Raw genomic sequence first — 16848 nt, 5'->3', positions numbered from 1 at the left:
TTTATACATCCGGAAGCCATCCCCTATGTTTTGTTCATCTATACTCATCGGTCATCGTCTTGCCCATGTCATCAACCGATACATAAGACATCGATATCTGCTCGACGATCTCGAGCAGATATTGATGTGTTCTTGAAATGGTGTCACTCACTGCCCACAAAAAAACTAGTTTCGAGGGAAACGGATGGCCGTACTGGAAGCTAGTCTCCGGGGACCATCTGAGAAAGTTTGGCCCCCCCCTGTCAAAAGAAGCGGACCACAAACAACAACATGCAAAACCCTAAAGAGAAGGCCCTATGCATGCATCCTTTTTCTCCATGGTGATGGGACCATACCAGTCTGCCAGCTTTTCATTCCACACTGAAACCCCCACCCAACGACTGGCCCTGCGTCCCTTTCGCTTCCTTGGATCTCATGCTGCTTTGACATTTACTGCAAAGTCCTCCATGTCTCTTGAAAACAAGCATATCTGCACCGGCTATGGAAGCACTTCCATCTCTCCCAGCTGCCCTCCTCCACACCACCACCACCTTGAGGTGGTGGTGTTGCACCGTCTGGCATCGTTTCATTCATATAAAACGCTTCCGCGGTGACATCCAAAGGCGAGGTCAAACCATATAATAATGCCATAAGCGAGACCTCCTTCCTCAACAACATTCTATTTATGTTGACATACATATAACATGGAGACCGTAGCTCGAAGATTAATCAAAGATGAGCAGCAAGTGCCGTAAACAATAATGCCTCGGGGAACATGGTGGGCGTACGCATCTACCATCTCGGTTACTGGAAAGAATGCTGGATAGCAAACGAAGCACATGCCATTGCGATCACAAGCTTCCCCCCCGTTATCAAAAGAAACTAAAGAATGGACAAAGAGTTGAATTCATTACAAACACTCGGTAGAAAATGTTCGCATTTGAAGCATTCTTATATGTATCGCTCTTCTGTTTTTTGGAACGACATGCTTTACACGAGAAGCCTGATCGATCCATCCATCTCTCTTTCTTCTCGTAAGACTGTTTCGGTTAGCTAGTTCTCATGACGATCGAAAGGACGGTGAACACTGGATGATGATCTTTGCTGAGAAGGTCTCACCGATACATGGCTGCCGGACCGAAGAAATGTTTCACAACTTGATCGGAGATCTTGTGAAGCTGCAGATGGAATGTGGATCGACTGCCTCGAACTCGAGCCGTTCGGAGGGGTCATATACGTTGGAAACATCGGCGGTGTGCCTCCTGAGGCATAAAAGACCAGTTGGGATCCAGGAACCGATGGCGGCGAAGATGAGTTGCCTCCAAACTGGTGCTCATATGCAATCGAATTTGCCGGATTCGAGTGATAGTAGTGGGAAGCATGTGGGATCAAATTGCTTCCCGAGCCTGTCAACGAATTATCACAGGCTTCGGAAACCTGTGCACAATAACTTCGGACGTTGTCGTCGTTTTTGCCTTCTCCGATAACCTGTCTCGTCGTAACATCTGTTCTTACGCTTGAACTCAAACTGAAACCTGGAAACTTGGCGAGCTCAGCTGCTTTATTCCCAAGAACTCCGTCGTTTTCCGCCGCCGACGAAAACAATGCCAAGGGGCAATCTCCGGTTTCATCCGCACACTTGACATCTTTGTCGTGAAGAGTAAGCGCAAGGCCTTGGGATGTGATTGGATGATGATAGGAGAAAGCGGTCGAGATCGGAAACGATTGGCCGAGTTGTGTGAAACTTGCCGGTGGAAACGGAAGCGGAGGCAGCTTGTCGATCTCGTGTTGAGCAGCAGCAAGCAACCAGTCGACGGCCTTGCTTGGTTGATCGACTCCCAGCTTATCTTGCAGATCATAGAGTTGAATGGCAGTTGGGACGGAGAGCCTCACGCGCCTGTCCCTCAATCCTCTGATGGTGCTGACCTTGCTGTGCCGGTCTTTCCCTCCGAACGCGCGAGAAACGCGAACGATTCGTGGGTTCCTTAGTCCCAGCCATGGTCTGGAGCTCACCGGGAATTTGCCATCGCTCGTGGCACCTTCTTGTCTGGTCGCCTTCTCCTTTTCTCTCGATCTATTTATCATGATCTTATGGCCCTCACCATCGCTCCTTGTTCTGAAGTGCTCCAGCTCGACGACCAGCTAGCTGTAGGAGTTGCGATGTGATCGGTTCAAGACTAATTCATTCAGATGTGCGCCCTGCCTTTTTGTGGAAGAGAAAGAAGAGCTGAGATGCGTGTAGCAATGATATGAACATAGAGAGCCACTTCAAGCATGCTACGACGACGGATGGAACACAGTCAGGAAATTGTTGATGTTCTTTTCCTCGGTTAATATGATTACCGAGAGACGGTGGGAGCAATTTCACATCATGAGAACAAACTTTCTTTATCGGGATCATCGTATCATTGGCGAACAAATATCAAAGATCTTTAAAAGGAAATTAAAAGAAGAAGAAGAAGAAGAAGAAGAAAATTAAAAGGAAGGAACCACAAAAGTAGTCGAGTATGTATAATAAGCTTCTTCGGCAAACACTGATAGATAGCTATTTTGTTCGAGGGGGTGCTCCAAATATTGCAGGAAATAATACCGGCTGGTTATGTGCTTTAAGGGTTTGGATTCCCAGGGAGTTGTGTGATCATAAAACTCGGTCGAGAAACAACAAGAAGAAAGACAATTATTGAGATATTGTAGTCCTTAGGAACAGCAACAGGCGATCAAAACCCTCCTATGCTTGTGATCGGACGAGAATAAGAACTGGAGAGAGATCAACAAGAGAAAACTCTTGGCAAGAAAAGCCTGAGAAGAATTTACCTCGAAGATGGTCTTGTCGAACAGATCTTGCTGCCTTTAATTAGTTCGAGACCAACCCAACCCTTCCGGAGACGATGAACATCTAGAAGAACACGATGGGGAAAGACAAAGATGCTCAGTTGGCGCTGGTCCTAAGAAGAAAGGTTATGGAGCGATCGCAAGCATGGTGTGCGCGTGTTTATAGCTGTGGATCATCATCTTTCACCTTTTCTTTGCCCATCACCGACCGCCTTCCCGATTTCCAAAGAGAAATCTTGATCCGACCTAACAGATGCTTTGCTTGCGCGGGTAATAATAATATCTCGACGACCGAATCGGATAAAAGCAAGATAACAATTCTGTCGATGAAAGGAAAAGAGGACATATTCTAGTGGTTGATGATGAAGAGCAGAAACATAATGGACGTACTACCAATTCGAGACATGGGACCATCCAGATCGGTGTTCTCACAAGGGCGGTGTCCCTCCCAAGGAAATCCTACACATTTATATCAGAGTTACACTACATAGTCGTGTTGTTGGCACAAAGCAAAGGAGAAAACGATTACGGGTATTCGAGCAGGTCTTTCGAGTTTTAACCGTTCCATAAGCTGACAACTTACTTGTGGTGGCTAAAGATTCCGAAACACCAAAGGGAGAGTAAAAGGTTTGGCACATTAATGTGGTCTGAAGAACTTGGAGCTGCGGGGAAGCTGTCTTCTCCTTAAAACCCTAGAGAGCTTTTAAGAGCGCTCTAGTCTCAGGGACCACACAACTTGTTGTTTGCATTTTGGTAGAGATTCTAGAATTACAACTGGTGCAGATGCAGATGTCAAGAGATTTATCCATGCTGCTATGCTATGCTATGCTACGCTAAGCTAAACACGGGATGGGAAAGTGTGATATCCAAATTAGGTGACCGACAGCATGCATGCTCTACAGACAAAAGTAGTAGAGAGAAGCATCAAACAAACTCTCAGCGCTTACTTGGTCCGATCACGATCTGCACCCAACCATTTACCGTATGTAAATGTTGTTGCTGCTCGAGAGGACTTGTTTCACCATGAAGGTCCAAACAAGAGGTGGTCTGGATCCTGTTTCCCTTCGATCTGCCCTCTTGTACTGCCATCCATCATGAAACATAAGAGACGAAACCCATTGGCTAGGTGAAAGCATAAACAAGCTTCCAACCTATACATGCAGTTGACAACAAAAGTAAACGAAAAGAAGAATACTCTTTCATTCTTTTTTTGTTTTGTTTTGTTTGCACTTGATATGCAAAGAGCCAAGAACAATTTTCTCACCCTCCTTTGATGGGTGCGATTGCAGCATACCTCACGAAACTCGGATAGTGTTTCTGGACAAGAAATGACTCGGTTGGATGTGCTGCAAACATACTTCAAACTTCACCATCTCGTTGGGTTTCGTTCTTCTACTATAAAGCATAATTAGACCAAGACCAGCAACTCCCTCTTTACGAGGCAAATCGACCTCTTTCTTGATCTTGGATCTCAAGAACACTCCGAGGTCTATCAGTGCAAAAGTCCACTGTTTTCTTGGCCAAACAAGGGCTGATGATATATTATCGAAACCCATCAGGAACTCATTCTGCACTTGTGTTCACAAGTTTCTGCCATCTTGCGGGAAAGAGTCATTCGCATCTTCGCCTTGGATTGAGTGTTGAATCGATTCAATTATCTTTGGGAGAAGAGAAAAAGTGTGTGAAGAATATCGAGCAGCCTTTTTCCATCAAAATAGATGGTCCCATTGAGCAGTCCATTGAAAGCACCGTTAATGTGTTTCAGTATCACCGAGTCCGAATGAGTCGTAGGCAGTACACCTACGAGTGTAGGCTGATTAATGAATGATATCCATATATATAGATTTTTTGTGAGAATAAGCGTCGTAATAATACAACTGCAGTAAAGCATGAACATATAACTGAACTGATCACGGGAGTCTCCTGTCATCGTTGTAGGTTACGGTCCAAAGATTGGGCACTGTTATCGGAAGCAAAAGAGAAGAAAGCAAGCAGGAAAAGCAACATAATAAATGAGATCAAAAGTCAAACAATGAAGGTGATTAGGCATTCATTCAAACATCAGAGGTAGTAATAATTTGACTGGCATAGGAAAGCACAACTTTGAATCGCAGAAAAAGAGGAATAAGCTTCTTGATGGGAATGTGCAACAGGGAAACTTGAATGACCAACTTCTTTTTCATGCCAATCTTCTTTCTTATCCTTCCGGCTTTCACCGCATATGTATATTTTTCTCATTTTCCCTGTGACCGGAGAACTACGACCTCTGTTAGTGAATGCTCATTTTTAATTTGAACTTGCAGCGAGAGAACAGTTTCCAAAACATTCTCTTATAATCTACGAGACAGTCATCAAAATGTTTTCTTTGATCATTTTATAACCTTAGTTAGATATAGGGTAATGCTATTAAAAAGTGGCTTTAGAACACAAGGCGCTCAGGATCGATCTTAATCCAAATGAATGACCACCTTCTTGATGGTCATAAGTTAGTTGTTCATCGTCCCAATTGACCGTAGTATATTAGTTGTCTCATCATTTTCGAAGGAAAGAAAATGACCTAATGGATCACTTCAATCTCATCATTTTCGAACGAAACCTTTTCGTTCTCGTTACGAAAGCAACGATCAACCATATATCCGAACCAATTGGGCTTCTAGTCAACAACTACTCGTCTCTACTTTTCTCCTCGATTCTGATTTAATTACATATAAGCATCCTGATCCATAGAGTTAAAAAATGTGAAACATTTAACCTCTTTTACCATAACGTTGTTGGTTTTACTGAAGAAAGGTATAGTATGTGATAGGCATTCTCTTTTACGTTGTTGGTTTTATTGACGAAAGATATAGCACGTAACAAACATGTGCAAGAACGACAAGTAATGGGCAAAAAAATAATTTTAACATTTCCATTACAATTTCTTTTGTTATGCTTTAATTAAAATTTTTTAGTCGACTATTATGGTAGTGGCGAACGGTGGCACCGTCGTATCGTGAGTGGCCTAGCCCGCTCTCGACGATCGTAAGGGATGAGCCCTTAGGTCTTTAAGACATTCCTCATACTAATGTACTCTAAAGTTAAGGGGTTGAAGGTGGGGAAGGGGGCGCTCGAGTGTGCGGTGTACTTCAGTGAGTTCGAGGACGACGATGAGCTCCACCTCCTCCCTCGTTTTAGCCACGTCTTTCACTTATACTATATTGACGCCTAGCTCACCTCCCATGCAACTTGCCTCATATATTGTGCCAACCTCACCAAGCAAGTCGACGACAACAACCTCGATCTGCTACCTATAGCTACCCCTACTATAAACATGACGGGTCTTCAACCCGAAATTATTGTCCCACCATAGGATTACGTTCCCATCGTCATGGACCGGAAGGAGGCAGCCATGGAATTGGCATGAATTGGAAGCCAAAGATGGGCAACCCGGTTGTGATCCGGGTGATATTTAGCGAAGCTCCCGTTATTTCATTCGAGGTCCAACCGATGGAGGATACCGACTGATATACCCTCTGCTTATCGCTCTCCCTCTTTTTCCTCCTCTGGCACTATACATCTGCATCGATGGGATGTGAGGCATCTATGTTGACACTGCACTACTCTGCATCTGCATCGACGAGACGCAAGACCTTTGCCTCACCTTCTATCGACACAAATGTAGGGTGACACTAACACAATTGCAAGACAATATAGAGCGACTATTATCCTTGTCCTCTTCCTCCTCTTTTTTTTGCCTTATCTCTCCTTATTGCTCTCTCTTCTCTTCCTCCTCCCTATAAAAAGCTATAAAAATCTCTCAAGCTCCCTCGCTATTGCGACCGTTGCTCCCATCTCGATTGTTAATGTTTGGATTGACATCGAAAAGATCAATTGTTAATGTTTGGATTGACATCGAAAAGATCAACCACCGAGTCATTCTTATCGACCACCATTATAATAACTACCCACAAGTCTCGAAGATGTCGCTATCCGCCACCACCATAATAATCGATTAAAAATTTTAATTAGAATAAAACAAATAAAAAATAATTAAAACATTAAAATTATATTTTTACTTATTGTTTTAATATCGCTATATTTTTCATCGATAAAACTAACAATATTAGCATAGATAAAATTAAATATTTTATTTTTATAATTATAAAAGTTTTAATATAATTTTTTTAAATATATGAATCAAAATGTTAAAGAGAACTAACTACTATACTAAATAAATAGCCCCAAGATTTTTCTCAGCCTAAGTATCTAGTCACCAACTATTTATCAAATCCTTGAGCCGATTTAATTGTTTAACTCATCTGATGTTGCATCTGAAAGTAAATTGAATACCAAACAATATAAATCACAAATTAGCAAAAATGTATCAAAATAGCATATATTAACAAAAACAATTGGAAAAGGAAAAACAATAGGGAACTTCATGGTTTATTGTTATTCAATCATTCTCCCCGTGAAAGAGGAACACAGTTGTGAGAGCAATTTTCAAATTTATCTCAGCAAAAGAAAATTCTGGCAAGAGCACAGTAATTCAGCCCAATGAACACAACAGAACTAGTGGTGAGATGCCACTTCTTGAAATCAACCCAGCAGCACAAGCCTAATCGAGATGCAAGAAGACGGCTCTGCAACCTGTAAAAAAAAAGGGGGGAGAAAAAATGAGATATATATACATATATGTGTTCTTCTCGGAAATAAAAAGCTACAGCATATTGTTTATATCAAGTAAAGGAATGTTCTCAAATGCACCATATTCTATTACGAGCTTGTGGTACTAGTAGGAAACATTAAATAAAATGATTTCTTGTAGGTCTAATTAGCTGAAGCATTTATGAGGCTACAGGAATCATCCATCATATATGAAAAACATCAATATCAGATAAACTCTTTATGATGTATCACTGAACCAGTGCATCATGACTTGTCAAACTACAACCAGGAGAGTACAAGGGCAAGCTAAAAGCATCTGCGTGTTGAATGTATAAGCATTAATGAATCCAACTAATTTGCTTGATAATCAATAGTTAGTGCTTTTGAAAAACTTGTATCATCAGTTACATCCACCTATTCTCCACTGGCAATATATCTCTAACTTATTTGTGAAAAAAAAAAAAATCAAGCTTACAGGCTTCAAGGTTTTTAGTCTAACAGCTGTGATACAGAGCTAGAATTTGAAGTCTTTTTGTGCTCTTCTGCAATGTCAGTGTCAAACCCTGAAACTGTTGTCTGAGAGGTACCAGAACAACCGGTAAAACATGACCCACCAGAACGACCACTGGTTTCATAGTAAAAAACAAAGAAAAATTAGATAAAGGATAACTTCCAAATAACGCTACTAAAATGAATCTAAGACCTGGACCACGACCAACACCAGACAAGTTTCAAAAGAAAGTTAAAAGATAATAACAAGTTCACCTAGCGTAATACCTGAACCTAAAGTGCAGGTCTATACCATCCATAAATACAAATTCATTAAATGTTCTCACAATTAACAAAAATTATAACCGGAACCAAAAGTGCATAGTGGTAGTATCATACCATGACTAAAATTTGTCAATAACATTTCCTGCGATGTTAAAACACATCTACAAAAACATATGTGACAACTTTCTCAATTTCCCTCACCTGGTTATATATTAAAAATTTGACACCAAAGCCAACCAAAACTTATGCTACCTATCAAATGCTTTAAAAGAATGTAAAACTTTGAATCATTCTTGTGAAATGGAGGCCAATGTTTGTTGGCCTCATCTGCTAAATAAGTATTCGTGTAACAATCAGATTACAGCAAAACCAAGTTTGCTTAGCTTTTATCTTTTCCTGTAATATTATACTTTAGCTAGGAGTCCTCCTCCAGGAACTCCATTATACAGTAAGTTTTTCTGTCTGTCGTAACAAAATTACTCAGTGACGAGTAGCCATTAGCTTTTAAATCAGGTTTGTGAACCCAAAGGGTCATTTAAATAAAGGAATCAATACTAGACCTGACTGGTCCAGCAGCTATCGTTATAGATGAATCCAGTTTGACTTTATAAGTGTATAATGGGTTCAATGTAAGTCATCTAGGTATCAATTAGTTATTTAGCTTGTGTTTTTAATTAGTCAGTCAGGGTGAAGCCTAGACCCAAACAAAAAGAATTTATCTAAGATATAAAGTTCCATAAGTACTTAAATAGATATCTAAACAACGGCCTATTCTTCTATGTGGATCTGGTCCTAATGCAGATAGAAGAGCCAGATATAAGTAGACTAAAAAAACAATGACTGTTATGTAACTGCCATTTATAGATTTGTTTAACATCCTCCTATCATTAAACGTCTACCAAAAGAGTATCCATGACAAGGAAACCTATCAACCTAATTTTTCCTTATTTATACATTATGAGCCTTACGATATGTTACTGAATTTGATTGCAGAATAGAATAAGTTGTATGTAAAACATTTTTTGTGTATCAAATCTTATTGGATTAAACTCTCTTTCCCAACTTCTCAGGTTTCTGTCTTATATTTGTCTACTAACATCTGTCCTACATTTCTTCCAGCTATTCTCCAGTTATAGCAGCACGTTCTTATTTGTCTACCTTCTGACCTAATGACAGAAACCCAACAAAATAGTGGCATTCCTTTTTTTTTCAGTCTACCATTTTACTTATTAAGAATTACCAAAGTGAAAGGATCATATATACGACCACTGAATCTTAAGAAATAGAATGAAGGTCAGCAAGAAATTAAATGAAGGATGGAAAAACATCATCCCCCCTATAATATAGAGAAAGAGGGTGAATAATATCAAAATGACATCAAAAGAATCCTAGAATTCACCAGAACGGGGAGGAGTAAACATCTGAATTGTAATGGTTTCAAGATAAGACACAAATTCATCAAATCCAAATTCTATATTCATAGAGAAACGGATATGAATATTCATACTCATCGGAAAGATAAGATTTCTCGTTTTCATCGGCCCAGGAGGCGATGCCTCAAGAACAGATGAAGTAGTATCAGTCTGTAGTAAAACATAGCAAACACCAAATCAAGACTTCTGATAGGGGAAATAATGACATAAGCATTGACCTGTTGACTCATCCAACAACCCGCTGCCACCTAGACGATGGCATGGGCAGAAGAACCCACATGCCTCCCTTCTCTTGCGGCGAGCGACAGGGAAGCGACCTTTCGCCCCCAACCAATCGCAGTTTCGGGAAAGGCCACACGGGCTGGCCGTAGGGAGCATTAATCCTTGGCAAGGAAGCCTATTTCCCCCTTTTTCCGGTCTCCTATCGTCCGCTTATCCTAGGTAGGCGTCAACCCTGACAAACAACGCCCCTATAGTCGTCCTTCACTGATGACGCACCACAGGGAGATGTACCAACCGATCGTCGACATGAATGAGCCCTTGAAGGACATACGAGTCCTCCCTGATCAGCCATCAGCCTACCTCCATCGACCACTCAAGTATAAAAGCCGACCCCTAAAGCCTGAAGAGGGGACTGGACCGAAGAACTTCTACTATTCCTACTTCACTACTAACTTTATCAATGGAAGGGTCGGGTCGGGAACTCCCCTGATGCTGATCGCTTGTGCAGGGTTCCCAGCGAAGCCAAGGCACACCTCGGCTTATCTCTAGAACCTCGAGAAAGCCCAAACCACCTTGGTCTGAAGTAGAATCCAACTCGGGCGAACAAGCGGCACCTCGAGATTGCTTCAGCCAGACCTTCCCTCACTCCAATCACCACTCGTGATTGCCACGTGAGCCATCAAGACGAGCTTACGCCTTCGGGATAGAGGGTCATGAGCCTCCGTCCTTGGCCCCCCTACAGGAGGTCAACTAATAAAGGCAATTAGTCCCATGTTAGTTGAGGAATAAGGGAGTCAAAAGCTTATTAGTCCGTCGAGTCACCCTTACCCTCAGAGGCACCTTTTGAGGCTCATGAGCCCCAAAAGGGCAAAACCGTATGGATACGCCGCGGACAATTCCTCATGAGCCTACTATTACGGACTTAGCTGAAATTGCCTAAGTCGTGAGGCACCCTTACGATCAAGTCACGGGCTTAACTAGAGTTGCCTTGGTCGTGATTGTACCCTTGCGCTAACTTCTCAGAGTTAACTGGGATTGCCTAAGTCATGATGCGCCCTTACAATATGCATCCACAAAGGGTTAACCAATTAGTAACCTCGCTCAGGTCCCGTAAAACCTATAAAAGAGAAAGTTGATTAGTTCGAAAACGAGCGACGGACAAATCTCGATATCTCGCGAAGAGAGAAGCTTTACAAGCAATTCAATAAACACTTTAAGTGCAAGAGAGAAAAGAGAGGAAAGAGAAAACAAGGACTTTAGAAGGCAAAACGAGCAGTCACAAGTCCACAAACGACTGCTCACTAGGTGTCAGGCGTGATAGTAAGTTATTGTTAAGTTAACATACGAATTTATGTATATACCGATCAACGCCTACTTCCGCTCCATGTCCCGATCTTGATGGGTACCGCCTTTGCTAGTCCAGAGATTCGCTTAGCCTTCGAGTTCACTGCTTTTATCTTAGGTTCTTCTCCAAGTTTAGCCCAAGTCGCCTTGCTTCTATGTCGGCAATGAAATTGTAGGTGGCGCCCGTGTCCACCATCGCATGGGTTGTCCGACCGTTGAGCTTGATGTCCACATACATCAACTCGCTGCTCCCTACTTTCTGTGGCTTTGCCTTCAAGTTCTCCCCCACTTGACCTCACAAAGCATTCAACAAACGCATTGCTCCCATCCGGGGTCCTTGGACTCCTCATCATTACTGCTGGATTCCGAACTACTCAAACTAAGGGCAACAACCTTGCCCTTATCCGATTTGGGGGGGTGGATTGAAGTTGTTAAGGCAATGAGTGCTTGTTTTTGTGGGCACTTCCTCACAATGTGCGGCCCTCCGCATAAGAAACATCCGTTAGGTTTTGGGGCCTTGCCTTTTGAGTTTAGCCCTTTTGTGGGAACTCTTCTTCCTTTGTTCGCTCCCGAACCCCTTCCCTCGAGAATATTTTGGTAGGCAATTTCCTGACGATTGTTTCTTTTTCCCTAAGTCCTCCGAGGAAACAAAGTCAGTGAGGCTTTCCACAACTGCAATTGCCCCGATCACATTAGTGACATTCCTTCGATGCAGTTCCCATTGTGCCCACAGCTTCAGGCCATCGAGGAAACTGAACAGCTTATCCTTTTCGGACATGTCTTGTATGCCTAGCATCAGTGCGAAAAATTGTTTCACGTAATCATGAATAGAAGTACTTTGGCAGAGTTGTCTCAGCTTCCTCCTTGCAACGAACTCCGAGTAAGAACTGAGTTCTCAACTCCCGCTTCAAGTCCTCCCATGTGTCCACTAAACACCGATCTTGTTGGATCTCCTCCCAACGGGTTCGCCATCAAAGTTTTGCATCCCCGTTCAGATACATGGTTGCTATCGAAACTTTGGTATCTTCAGAATTGAGCCTTATAGCTCGAAAGTATTGTTCTATGTCGAATAAAAAATTCTCAAGCTCCTTTGTATCCCTGGCACCCCCGTAGCAATGCGGCTCGAGTGCTCTTAAGTTTTGTGGCGGCATACGCGGGTGTTACTCCCTCCTGCATTTAGCGCCCTTGTGAGAAATGCCACTTTGGTTTAAGTTCCACCACGACTTCATGCGGATGTTGCACGGAGTCTTTAGTGTCTTCCGTTAGTCGATCGACTCAGAACTCTACCTTGTCGATTCGAGATTCAGCTTCTTGCGAGCTCTCTACCCCAAAAAGCTTTCGTTAGCCTTGGTAGAGTTTCTCGAAACTCGCTTCAAGAACATCAAGGCGGGTTTCCGCCGCTGAGTCTCTCCTTATGGCTCTTTTCACTTAGCGCTTCAGATTATGCCTCCTTTGCTCGCGAAGAGTAGTCAACTTCTCGCTCGTAATGTTCGCTGCCACGCTCCCCTTGAGCAGCTCCAACGGCATTAGAGCGAGTTTGCACTTGTAGCCCACCTACGGTTGCTTGGGGTAATGGTCCGACTTGCCCCATCTTGCTTGATTCACCACGATGCTTCGCCATAGCAAGATTGCAAAGTTTATTCGTTGTTTGCTCAAATTGTTTGCCCAGTTTGATACCACAATGTCACGGATTGAGCTGAAATTGCCTAAGTCGTGAGACACCCTTGCGCTAACTTTTCGGGTTTAGCTGAGATTGTCTAAGTCATGACGCACCCTTACAATATGCATTCACAAAGGGTCAACCAATTGACAACCTCGCTCAGGTCCCGTAGGACATGTAAAAGAATAAGTTGATTAGTTCAAAAACGAACGACAGACAAATCTCAATGTCTCACGAAAAGGAAAACTTTATAAACAATTCAACAAACACTTTGAGTGCAAGAGAAAAAAGAGAGGAAAAAAAAAACAAGGACTTTAGAATATAAAACGAACAATTGCAAGTCTACAAACGATTGCTCACTGGATGTCGAGCACGATGACAAGTTCTTGTCAAGTTAACGTGGGCACTTGTGTATACCGATAACGCCCAACACTATCCCAAGGCCTCATCCACCCCTGTGCCACCTAGGAGGTTCCAAGGGTCTAAGATGGCTGACGTTTCATGCACAACTACAATCTACAAAAACCAAGCCGTGGTATGCGAAAACGAAACTATTTTGGGACAGTTTTGCCCAGCGTGGTGAGTGGTCGCACTACAGCACTGCAAACTATTCTTGCTTGTATTTTTCAAACAAAAACACATAAAACCAAGCAAATCATGCTGCTAAGCATATGTACATGCATGTAAAAGCGACGAAACGATTTGTTGAACGAAGTTGTTACGGATGCACGACAACGGTTCGTGACACTACAGATGTTGACAAAATGTTGCTTATTAACTATTAACTTCATTAAGGACAGAGGATCTTTGATGCATTCATTATTAGAGACACCAGAAAAGTATTGTATCTGCACAAACCCTAATCGCGATATAAGAGGGAAACCCAGACCTGCCTCACTACTGGTACCCACCGCCCCGGGCATTTTCGTCCTCCTCCACCTTCTCGGTGAGGTAGACCTTGGGGAAATCATCAGGGCCGAAGGTTTTGGCGGCCATGATCCGCTCAACGTCGGCCTTCCTGAGGAGAGTCCGGCGAACGGGGGGCCGATCGCGGCGACGATCGCGCGTGTAGTACTTGATGTCGAAGACGGTTTCGGGTTCCGTGGTGGGGACGCAGACCTTGGCGGGCGCGGTGGCGGGGCAGAAGCGGCGGTACTCGGTGGCCTTGGGGAGGGAGCTACGGTACTCGGGGCTGGAGCAGGGCCCGGTGATATCCCACGGCATCTTGAAGAACTTCTTGAACGATTGCGAGAGGGCTTTGCCAGCGGACGCCATCACAAGAGGAGAGTCAGACGAGATCGGAGAGGGAAGGGGGGGGAATTGGAGTGAGAAGAAAATGGAGTTCTTTTGGCAGACCTAAAATAAAAAGGGTAGTTGGGCAACAATTGGGCGGGCCGACTTCGGCCCATAACCAAACCACGTGATAGCCTCTTGCACGAATAATGTTAATATTTATTGTTGATAGCACGTGATGTAATTTTTTTTTTTTATGTCTTCATTTAAATTGTCTATATGTACCATAATGCAATTATATTTCCTTTTTAACCACGAGATGTAATATCCGAGATGGGTATAATCTACCAAATCAGATATTAATCGAAAAATATTAAAAGGTTAAATACTATTGATAAGCATACTTAGTCACATCCATCGAGGAATAGAGAAATCTAACTTTATAAGGGTTAAGCGTCTTTTGGATCGCAGAATATGTTATCTCCATTTTCTACTCTTTTGATGATGTGTTTTTATTTTCTTTGTTTGAATTCGCAAGTTCTCGGTTTTCAATCCTACACGAAATTCCGCAGAATTGATGTTCAACTGCAACCTAACATCAACGAATGCCATGTGTAACGTGGAAGAAGATAAAGATTCTTTTTCCCTCGTTTTTGTGATAAGGAGTATATCTTTAGTTAATAATCATTTGATATATAATTGTAACGTGTTGTTTAAAATAAAATGAAAAGATGAAGGTTATCCGAAAATAACCAACAGTCGACACCTAATGATCACGTGTCATCCAAGTCATCTGTCTTTATGTACAAAGTTTAAAGTAGAGAAATATAAATTTTTTTCTCATTCATTATAGCAAGGAAGGCAAAATCATAAATCTTTTTCTTTCTTTTTATAATCCTAAACTCTCTTCTCTTGCCTTATGACAAAAAAAAAAGGATAGCACAAACTTTTTTCATCTCATACAAGGTATAAAAACACATCCTAAATAGAGAAATAGAGGGTTTACTCCTTTTGAAGTATCTGAATCTATATTTAAGGATCTCAAATCACTAACTTGAGCATTGGACGAGTTAAGGCAGGAAATCCCTCATCACTGACTACTTGTGCAAGTCCTCGGCACATCTAAGAAGCACTTTGGGGTGAGGTTGAATGCTTTTGTGCATAGACTTCCAACAATTTAAAGGAGAAGCGTTAGTCAACCGCATCTCGAGTCGATTATGATTCATCCAGAAAATCTAAGAGGAACTAATTCTAATAAACTTTTGCCTCCTGTGGTTGGAGGCATTTGATGGCAGTGATAACCCGATGAAGCACATTGTAACTTTTTTATGCTCAAATATCATTATATAGAACTTTGAATGCCTTAATATGTTGTACCTTCTCAACCATGTTAAGAGACCCAACACGGGTATGGTATGCTCACCCGAAGTTGCTTTCTATCAATTCTTTTGCCAAGCTCGTGAGAGAGTTCGAATTTTACTTCCTCAGAAACATACGCCCAAAGCTATCAACAATCATACTTCTTGGACTTAGGCAAGGGGAGAAAAAAAATACTTGTAGACTTCATCACTCGGTTCACCAATAAAATAAGAGGCATGGTAGATGCTCATTGGTCACTTATAATATAGACTTTTATGATGGGGCTCAAGCTCTCTCATCTTTTTCGATCATTGGTAGAGAGACCATAAATGATAGTACCAGAGATACTTCTGATAGTCGGTCAATACATTATCATTTAGGCAATGGTCTCTGGTAAGTATAAGGAGTCATGTAAGAGGTCGAACCAGAGCGACCATAATCCACCCTGACCCTGAGGTCATTGTGGCGAAGGAGGAATGATTGACCTAACTTACGTTACCCAAGTTCTGAGCTGACCCTCCTGAACATGTCTAGAACTAAAGTTTTCTAAAGATAAAAGAGAATGAGCTCTTAAAAGACCTTTACCCGATGAAGACTCCATTGGCGAAAAGAGATAAGTCCAAATATTATCAGTGGATATCCCCTCCAAAATGATACCAGTCAACATACACTCAACTAATCGACTACGGATGTACTAGGCTCGTAGTCCCTAAATGGTATAGGGGATCTAATCAATTGAACATATCTATCATTAATTATCGTATACCTATAGTCCCTCATCTATCTAATATCCCAGATATCATATATCGGGCATAGTACTATCAGACCCATATGAAATCTATCCAAGTCTCACTTTAATCGGATTTTCTCGGAGAACTTTATCTTTTAATCCGAATTTCACGTTTATTGAATTCATCATGATCCAATTGACATTGGCCAAGGATTTGATTGAGTGAGATTACATGAGATATTCCTCCTATGATATCGAGCATAGTTGATTATCTATTAACACTCAATTGCCTTCATAATGTTGGCTATCACTCCAATAATCGATTGTGCTAGATCCGAAACTTTCAAACCTATAAGTTTGGTATCAAAGAGCCGAGTACTCATATAGGACATCCTTGGTATCTAAAATATAAGAACCAAACACGCAATTGAGACTACAGAATTATTATCTAACGATGAGGTATCATTAACCAACCAGTATTCCGTAAGTGGATTATTTAGTGAATTCATTCTCTAATGAGCACTTGCACTATATCCCTAGTGTCATCACACAGGCAACTATGAGATCAATTGTCTCCATCATATGGATAGGTATATAGCATATCGATCTGTCTGATTATCTCGATGTCCCTCTCC

General features: G+C 42.0%; 2 protein-coding genes across 5 annotated transcripts; both read right to left on the bottom strand.

Annotated features, from left to right (window-relative positions):
• Nucleotides 1–869: 869 nt before the first annotated feature.
• Nucleotides 870–3251, bottom strand: LOC135671930 (uncharacterized). 3 transcript variants are annotated; one of them, XM_065180349.1, is made up of 3 exons: nt 2999–3251; nt 2794–2875; nt 870–2125 (listed from the first exon to the last, which is right to left on the bottom strand). In XM_065180349.1, exon 3 carries the CDS (start codon nt 2062–2064, stop codon nt 1033–1035), a length of 1032 nt encoding a protein of 343 aa, XP_065036421.1. In that variant the 5' UTR covers nt 2065–2125; nt 2794–2875; nt 2999–3251; the 3' UTR covers nt 870–1032. The 3 variants fall into 3 exon arrangements, with proteins under 3 accessions (XP_065036421.1, XP_065036419.1, XP_065036420.1); XM_065180347.1 differs by having other exon boundaries at nt 870–2182; nt 2999–3250; XM_065180348.1 differs by having other exon boundaries at nt 870–2178; nt 2999–3250.
• A 3909-nt stretch (nt 3252–7160) lies between these two features.
• Nucleotides 7161–14234, bottom strand: LOC135671929 (uncharacterized). Of its 2 annotated transcripts, none has more exons than XM_065180346.1 (2): nt 13785–14234; nt 7161–7440 (listed from the first exon to the last, which is right to left on the bottom strand). In XM_065180346.1, exon 1 carries the CDS (start codon nt 14164–14166, stop codon nt 13789–13791), a length of 378 nt encoding a protein of 125 aa, XP_065036418.1. In that variant the 5' UTR covers nt 14167–14234; the 3' UTR covers nt 7161–7440; nt 13785–13788. The 2 variants fall into 2 exon arrangements, with proteins under 2 accessions (XP_065036418.1, XP_065036417.1); XM_065180345.1 differs by having other exon boundaries at nt 13781–14233.
• Nucleotides 14235–16848: the final 2614 nt, after the last annotated feature.

The sequence above is a fragment of the Musa acuminata genome, chromosome BXJ1-4 (assembly GCF_036884655.1).
Source record: "Musa acuminata AAA Group cultivar baxijiao chromosome BXJ1-4, Cavendish_Baxijiao_AAA, whole genome shotgun sequence".
In the NCBI taxonomy this organism is placed as follows: domain Eukaryota; kingdom Viridiplantae; phylum Streptophyta; class Magnoliopsida; order Zingiberales; family Musaceae; genus Musa; species Musa acuminata.
This window is presented reverse-complemented; position numbering and strand designations above follow the sequence as displayed.

Coding starts and splice junctions, on each gene's coding strand:
- LOC135671930 (XM_065180349.1), bottom strand. CDS start 2,064: ATGATAAATAGATCGAGAGAAAAGGAGAAGGCGACCAGACAAGAAGGT.
- LOC135671929 (XM_065180346.1), bottom strand. CDS start 14,166: ATGGCGTCCGCTGGCAAAGCCCTCTCGCAATCGTTCAAGAAGTTCTTC.